General features: G+C 55.3%; 1 protein-coding gene across 1 annotated transcript; it reads right to left on the bottom strand.

Moving 5' to 3' along the window:
• Positions 1-2156: 2156 nt before the first annotated feature.
• On the bottom strand, positions 2157-6935 carry DUSP26 (dual specificity phosphatase 26). The gene is given in 5 exon segments (XM_009286170.2): positions 2157-2911; positions 3377-3585; positions 3982-4254; positions 6809-6830; positions 6833-6935. Coding segments are annotated over 5 exon segments (792 nt in total). The 5' UTR covers positions 6921-6935; the 3' UTR covers positions 2157-2711.
• Positions 6936-7899: the final 964 nt, after the last annotated feature.

The following is a 7899-nucleotide window of genomic DNA, read 5'->3' on the forward strand; positions in this document are numbered from 1 at the left end:
CGCCGAGCACCCCGGCGGGCCGCGCCGCCGCCCGCCGGCCGGCCCCCGGAGCTGGGGCAGGGCGAGGTGTGGGGAGCTCCGGGCACGGCTTCCCCGGGCCGCGAGCGATGAGAAAGCTGGGGCCCAGGCTGCTCCCGCGATGCACCTTCCTACCGCGCACGTTTTCATGATCCTCGTTCCTGCCATGCGCATCCCCGTGGCACGCGCGCCCACGATGCACCTTTCTGCCATGCGTGTCCGCATCCCCGTCGCACGTGTGCCCACGATGCACCTTTCTGCCATGCGTGTTCCCATGAAACATGCACTGGCAAGGGGCTCTGCTCAAATACGTCCCCATCGACTGGCAGAAATGCCCTGCACATGACCCAAGTTTGGATTACCTGCCTCACGTGCCACCTGGCTGGAGCCCAGCCTGTCCTTGTGTATGCACCAGCCCTTTGGGGGAACCTCCCAGAAGGCACCGAGCTCCTGGTGGCCTTCGGTCTTGTGCAGGGGATGGTTTTGGACATGATCAGCATCTCCATCCGAACTGCGGACCCTGCAGGTGACTGGTGACCATGAGGGCAGCGGGACTGGCAGTGTGGGGCTGTGAAATGGCTCTGTGGGTCCCCACGTGCCCCGTGTCAGGGATGGCGGCATCGTGGGCTCTGTGTGTCCTCCTCCACCTGTAGCTCCAAGGAGCAGGCAGGTTGCCGCTGCCGGTGGCTGGGGCTGTGCTGACAGCCCTCCTGAAGTCAGGGTACTTCCCCACGCTGCATCTTGATCTCCCAACACAGGTACCCGGCCACTGCAGGCACACAGTAAGGTACAGCACACCACGGGCTCTGTCAGTGATTTCGCTCTCTGGATTAGTTTGCTGATCCTCCAAACACAGTCTCCCCTCGTGCTCAGAGCCTCCCTGATCCCAGCTTTGTCAAATAACAGCCACGCTCTGTGTTCAGGGGCCGATTAGCAGCAGGCTGCCACAAAGGGAGCTGCACAGCAGCAAGGAGCACAAAGCAGAATTGCAAAATCAGTCGGGAGACATTTTACACCCCTCAGGACCTTGCCAAGCTGCAATCCCCCCCGCCGAAGCTTCTGGCATGTCCAACACTCCCAGCAGCACCCAGCACCACTGCAGAGCGTGACCGGGCCCTGCGCATTGCCCAACGCCAGTTCCTCCTTGTCTCGGTGTCTGCAGCCCTTGCTCGGGGTAACTTCGGCCCCGCCGCCAGCAGTCGGTCTGTTGTTCTCCCTTCCGGTGCCTTTCTGGCATGGTGCTGTGCCCTGAGCACCCTGGGGCAACTCAGGGGCCTGTAAGAGCAGAGCCCCCAGCCCAGGAGCTGGGCATCACACACACAGGACACCACAGCTGCTGCAAACTAAAGTTTGCTCTCCCTGTTGAACTCCAGCTAAAGGCAGGCGTTCCCCGGAGCAGGGTTGCTTGGGGCCACCAGCTAGCAGTGATGGGGTGCTACAGCATGGGCCTCAGTGTGCCCAAAGCCAAGCGGCTCACCCTTCGGGCTCCTCTGGCTATGTGTTTACGTGATCTCAGCACAACATATAGCCGGCAGCCCAGCGGTGCTTCGTGCACTCTCAGGAAGCGGAGGAAGAATGGGGCTATAATAAGAGCAGGCAGACAATGAGTGCCGGCAGTGTGCAGGGGCAGCCCAGAACCCGTGGGGCCCCCCAGCACCCATGCGGCTGGGGCCACCACAGACACTCGCTCCTGGCCCTGGCCATCCGCCTGGGGCTCGGCTCGCCCATCCCCTCTGCAAGCGGCGAAGGTGTTTTTCGCAGGCCCCAGTGGACAGCTGGCCCTTCTGCAAGCCCGGGTGGATAGCTTGGTGCCTGCCTGCCTGCCTGCCTTTGGGAGACCGACATCGCCACCTCGTGATGGATGGCGACCCTGGTGACGGCCAGCCTGGCTCTGCTTTCCACCAGGAGCCCCCCTTTCTGTCCCCACTGCTGGAAAAAAAGAGTGGGGAGGCCCAGCACAGGCACTGGCCACCAGTGGGGTCTGACAGGTTCAGCCCCTGGACGGCGGATCTGGGAGGACTTCAGGTCCATCTCAACCCAGAGCACTCAGGGTGATGCCCTCCCACTGACTCCTGGGATGGATCCCAGCCTGAACACATGAAGTCTGTCCCAAAGCACACAAGGGATGGCCAAACTTTTTCCTTAGTACTGTCTTTATTTTTACAGGTTAACACTAGGCATGGAGGACATCCAAACACTACGACAAAAGGCCTGTTTGCCTGAGCCCACACACCAGACCTAATTCACATTGCTACACAGACCAAAAACGAATGGGAAACAAGACAAGGAACACACAGAGCTTCAGTCTCCTGGGAAGGAGGGACAGGACTGCATCTGCCACGTGGGAGAACGAAGCCTTGAAGGCTTCCTGGAGCCAACAGGGATAGAGTAACCTGAAACGTGGGGCTGAGTCCCTCCGGAGGCATCTTGGAGCGAGCAGGCTGGGAAGGAGGCTATACGTTAGGCCTGCCTAGTTGGCAAGATTGCAGGTTGAGGGCCTATGCTTTACCACTAGGAATAGCTCGCGTGTCTGGGGACCCCCTTATAGCTGAGGAGGAGGCCCAGGGGCCAGTTGCATGTAACCCATTAGCTGCCAAGCGTCTGCACCATGAGGAAAGCCCTACCTCTGCCACTCAGCGGGCATCGGGGTCAGGTGAGCACCGCACACAACGCTCCCACCCTCTCATCCTCCTTCACGCACTCCTCTTCAGCCTCAGGGCATTGTCCAAGGCGACCAGCTGGCGCAAGAAACCCCGGTTGGGGATGATACCACGGTGGTCCTTGACCGTCTTTATGGCTTCTACAAGGGGCATGTGGTGGCGGATCATGAGGTAGGCGAGGACCAAGGTGGCCGACCTGCTCACCCCGACAGCACAGTGCACAAGGATCCTTCCTGGGGGTGAAACACAGGGGCTGTGTCACAGCAGACTGAATATCCCAATTAACAAACGTACTGAGGACCCAACTGTTTGCCATGGTGCATCCTGGAGCTGTGGCTCAGGTGTGCAGCCTCTGGGGTTAGATGTAGGGCCCCAGTTATGCTATGACTGTGATGCACTGAGGTCCCCGTCTTGGCAAAGGGTATCAGTGTATCGTGATCTCCCGAAACAGACAGAATAGAAGCAGCCACAGCTCAGGACACAGGCTGGGGCTGTGACCTGGGGGGCCAGTGCTCTCATCTAGCCTGTTCCCTCTTTGGAGGAGGTGAGCCAGTGCAGGAAACGCTATCCTAGGCTAGAAATACTTTTGTTTTCTAGGATGCTTAGCAATAGGATATCAATCCAGCTTCCCACCCGCCTGGGGCAGTTTCTTCCCATCCCTGCTCTCCACTTCTCTCGCAGAAATCTTTACCACCGACCTTCATTCAGCGCTTGGTGGATGAAGTCAGCTGCAGGATAAAAGTAGGGGCTCATGTCAAAGGAAGGCGAGTCATGGGCCTCAATGCCCAGGTAGCGGATGCCTGTGCCCTCATAGTACTCAGCACCCCCCCTCCACTTGCTGTGCGAGGCATTGAGGATGTGGGTGATGCGCAGGTGAGCCAGCTCGCGCCGGTTGGCCGCTATATCTCTGCGGAGAATAAGAAACAGTGCAGAGATGCATAAGTTTAGGCTAGTTAAAAGAAGAGTTTCCAAGGACAGTGTGAGGGCTGTCCTGGACAAACATTTATGTCTGAGAAAGCTGGATGCAAAGGAAAAATGCCAGACTCTGAAGATTCTTGAATTTTAAGTCAATCTCACAGTCCCTGACTCCACGGACACTCCACCTCTGCCTACCCTACCACAGCAGTGCTCTGAACTCTCTGCACAGCTGTGCTTATGTCCTTCCTCCTCCTTTGTCCCAATGTACCACACCCAACGTGTCCTCCTCTCCCTCACATTTCCCAACCTCCCCTTCCCAGATTTCCCCATTTCACAAAAATAGCCCTGACCCCCCCCCCAGTTCTTGTCCCCTTCCGATACATACTGATCGCCCAGGTAGAGTCCTGGCCAGACCTCATCAGCATGATTACAGGCTGTCTTTCCCGTGTACAGCAACCTTTCAAGCTCGAAGACGCTGAGGATGGGGTGGTGGTTCCGCTCTTCCCGTGAGCCCCGGCTCGGTGACCTGGTGCCATTCCTGGAGAACCTGGACAGGAAAGCCATTGGAGCTGCCGAGACCCACAAGGCATACCTGTGGGTTCGTGAAGGCCGGAGAGTGGCCTGGAGGTCACTTCTGCTGCTGCTGCCACCCACGGTCCTGTCACGGAAGCAGTGGAGATGCCATTAGAAGAACTGGGGACCTTTCACTCCATCCCTTTTGTAGAAATACTGGTACAAAGCAGCCAATTTTCACTTTCCTGATGAGAGGGCTGCGTCAAGTCAGCTACCCAGTGGTTCCCAGTGTGAGACAGAGTATCACCTACACTCCCTTCCAAGAAGCAATACTGCTGGGGAGAAGTTTATGATGCCAGGGCTGGTGAGCCAAGAAGCACTGGGGAGAAGTTTATGATGCCAGGGCTGGTGAGGGAAGCGGAAGCAGTAGATGCCATTAGAAGAACTGGGGACCTTTCACTCCATCCCTTTTGTAGAAATACTGGCACAAAGCAGCCAATTTTCACTTTCCTGATGAGAGGGCTGCGTCAAGTCAGCTACCCAGTGGTTCCCAGTGTGAGACAGAGTATCACCTACACTCCCTTCCAAGAAGCAATACTGCTGGGGAGAAGTTTATGATGCCAGGGCTGGTGAGGGAAGCCAGAGAGGCAGCCAGATTGCTGAGTCTCCACAGGCTGAATACTGGCACAAAGCAGCCAATTTTCACTTTCCTGATGAGAGGGCTGCGTCAAGTCAGCTACCCAGTGGTTCCCAGTGTGAGACAGAGTATCACCTACACTCCCTTCCAAGAAGCAATACTGCTGGGGAGAAGTTTATGATGCCAGGGCTGGTGAGGGAAGCCAGAGAGGCAGCCAGATTGCTGAGTCTCCACAGGCTGAGGTTTTGCTCCAGCTCCACAACTTTGGGTTGAGGCCACATTGGCAAGAGATGTTCTACACAGGACCACCTTCCTTCTGAGCTGGCTCTGGGGCTTTGTCTGCCAGCGGGACAATGCCAGCTCGAGAACTGGTGCTGCCAACGTGCAATCAGAAGCAATGAAAGGCGGCCAGGTCTGGGCAAGCCACCAGGACTGGGGAGGAAAAACCCCCAAACAGGTGGAGGATTCCATATGGCACCACGCAGAGTCTGGCCAGGACTCAGACTCCTACGGACCACGCACAAAAGCCTGTGGGGAGGGAGAGGCAGGATTAACCCCTCCAAGTGCAGTAGTCCTGCCACTGCATTTGAACATCTAGGACTGGTTTGGGGTGGGAAGAGTTAATTTCAGGGGATGAGAAAGCTCATTTTACAGAGCAGATCCTCTAGGACGCAGCTCTGCTCTCAAATCTTGAGATCACATCGATACTTGTCACACATCTGCAAGAAACCTCCCTGGACAGCCTTACCCATGCGGAGCAGTTAACAGTCCCTACAGCCAGGTGTTTGTCAGAGCTGCCTTTTTTTGCTCATTTGTTGCTGCCTCACTGACAGAACCCCACGCACATGAGAATACAATTCTCTTTCCCACCATCACTGCTGCTGCCCTGAGCTGCCCTGGAAGGTGTCCAAAGAGCATCCCATCACAGCCCCCCCAGCAGCAGCTCAGCACTGGCCACTGTCTCTGGGATTCCGGGGAGGAAACGCAGCGACCTTGGGCTGGCCAGGCTGGATCAGAGCATGTCTGTCTCCTTTGACATTTTGCCTAAGGTGCTGGCCAGCAGCCAACGGTGCAGAAGGAAGAAGCCTCCAGCCATTTCTTGGCAATGTGCAGAGGAGGAAAACATTGCAAGGGCACGGGGGAGCTCAGAGGGAGTCCAGAGAGACTCATGGATGTCTCCCTGCCCACCCCCTGTTCCAGGGTGGCAGTTCAGATCCTGCCTGGCATCCTGAGGTGCTGCACAGGAGCGGTCATCCCTGCCCGCGCTGCTCATCCCTGGCACCGAGCACACCACACTCCCCCAGCACGGGGTATGGGCCAGATCTCACCCTGACACATCTCCCCTGCCCTGATGAATTTTGGACTCCTTTACACTGGGAGTTCTTCAGACTTGGCAAACCCCACCTGGAAAAGACATTCAGCATGGCCATGTGCTGGGGCCCTTAAACCTTGTGTGACCTTGGCTGCAGCACTGCCATATGCCACCAGCCCCAGGCAGCATTAAGAAACAAACAGCAGAAGGGTCTGAAAAAAGCAACTAAATCATCAGCATAAGGCTGTAACTAGCCAAATAGCAGACCCTCTTATTGCTACAGCTGGCTGGAAAAATAGCGATCCAAACCTATCCTGGGATGTAGCTCTAGAAACCTCAGGCCCAAAGCTGGCTTCCAGCACCCCACCCCCAACACACCACCACGCCAGCCCCTGCAAAGTGCTGCAGGGGAAGAGAAACTGCCCCACATCCAAGATCTCAGAACAGACCCCAAAGCACTCCTGGCACCCAAAACCCTCACAGGCATCGGCTGTACCCCCTCTTTTGGCAGCCAAGCCCAGGGGCTCGGACCCCGCTCCCCCGAGCACGCTCATGGCTGCCTCCGGAGCCCCTCTGCCAGTCATGCCATGCTTGAAGGGAGGGGAGAAACAGCCAGAGCCTGCCTAGATGCAGAGAGAGAGCTCTGAAGAGGCATTGCTGAACGAGCGCAGGCTGCTTAGCCCCGCACACTCCGCAGAGACAGACAGACAGACACGCAGGAGGAAGGAGACGCCCACCCCGTTACTCTACCTTTGTGAGGGCTGTGATTTCTCGGCTCAAAGTGAGTGTTGTAGTCAGATCCAGTCGGCCATGTCTTCCTGCTGCTGCCGCCGCTGCTGTAGAAAGGCTGATGTATGAACATCTATTTTAAGCCATGACATGTCCAGAGGCAGGTTTGTTTATATCATGCTGTGCATGGATGGATAAGAGAGGAATGAGGGAGACAGACACAAATGCAGAGATCGCATGCGAGCATGCACAGACATAGACGTAAGTGCCCATTACTACACAGACAAAAACAGCAGCAACAATAACATATCAAAATTCTCCTGTCAGCTTTTCTCTCTCTCCTCCTCCAGCAACCCAAAAGCCACAGGCGCGCAGGGAAGGAGAGAAGAAAAAGCCGATAAAGTGGTGCTGATGACATGATTACCCATATCATAAATCTGTAGCCGTCTCTAGAGGATGCTCCTTCATGGGTGTTTTTTTTACAGTTGACCTTGTCTTCCCCCCTTGCTAGGGTCTCTTTGGCAGAGCCACGGCTTAGTGACATTTTCTTCATTTGCCTGTGGGGGGGTATGTATGTGGTGATGACAAACTACTTACAAATTCATGTCAAAGTCAGGGAATACTTTTTTCGGGGGAAAAAAAAAAGAAAAAGAGAGGAAACTCAAAAGATTGAAGCTTTTTGTTTTGACATTTTCTAAATGACACCATTCATTTCAGAAGTGCTGCAATATTTCAGTTAAACATTTTCCAGGTGGAATATTCTCCTTTTCCCTTTGAAGTGCTGGCTTTCAATTTAAGAGTTTGACTCAAATCAGAAAGTAGGAGTGTGGTGGAAAAAACAACCTGAGGAAGAACTGAAACATGCCATTCCAGGCCAAACGACACATCCTAGGAAGATTTATGGCATTCCCTCCCCCACTCCTATTTGATTAAAAACCAGGAAAATTTCCTGTTTTGTTTTCAGCTGAATTTGTGTTTATCCCAGGATACAATCTCAGAAGCTTCAAGGATGAACTCAGCATCACCAGATACCCATCCTGTCCCACCTGCACCACAGTATGTACACACGATGAGGTTTAGCTGGGCTTTTTCAACATCCATCACGGACAGCA

The sequence above is a fragment of the Aptenodytes forsteri genome, unplaced genomic scaffold (assembly GCF_000699145.1).
Source record: "Aptenodytes forsteri isolate BGI_AS27 unplaced genomic scaffold, ASM69914v1 Scaffold168, whole genome shotgun sequence".
Classification (NCBI taxonomy): Eukaryota; Metazoa; Chordata; class Aves; order Sphenisciformes; family Spheniscidae; genus Aptenodytes; species Aptenodytes forsteri.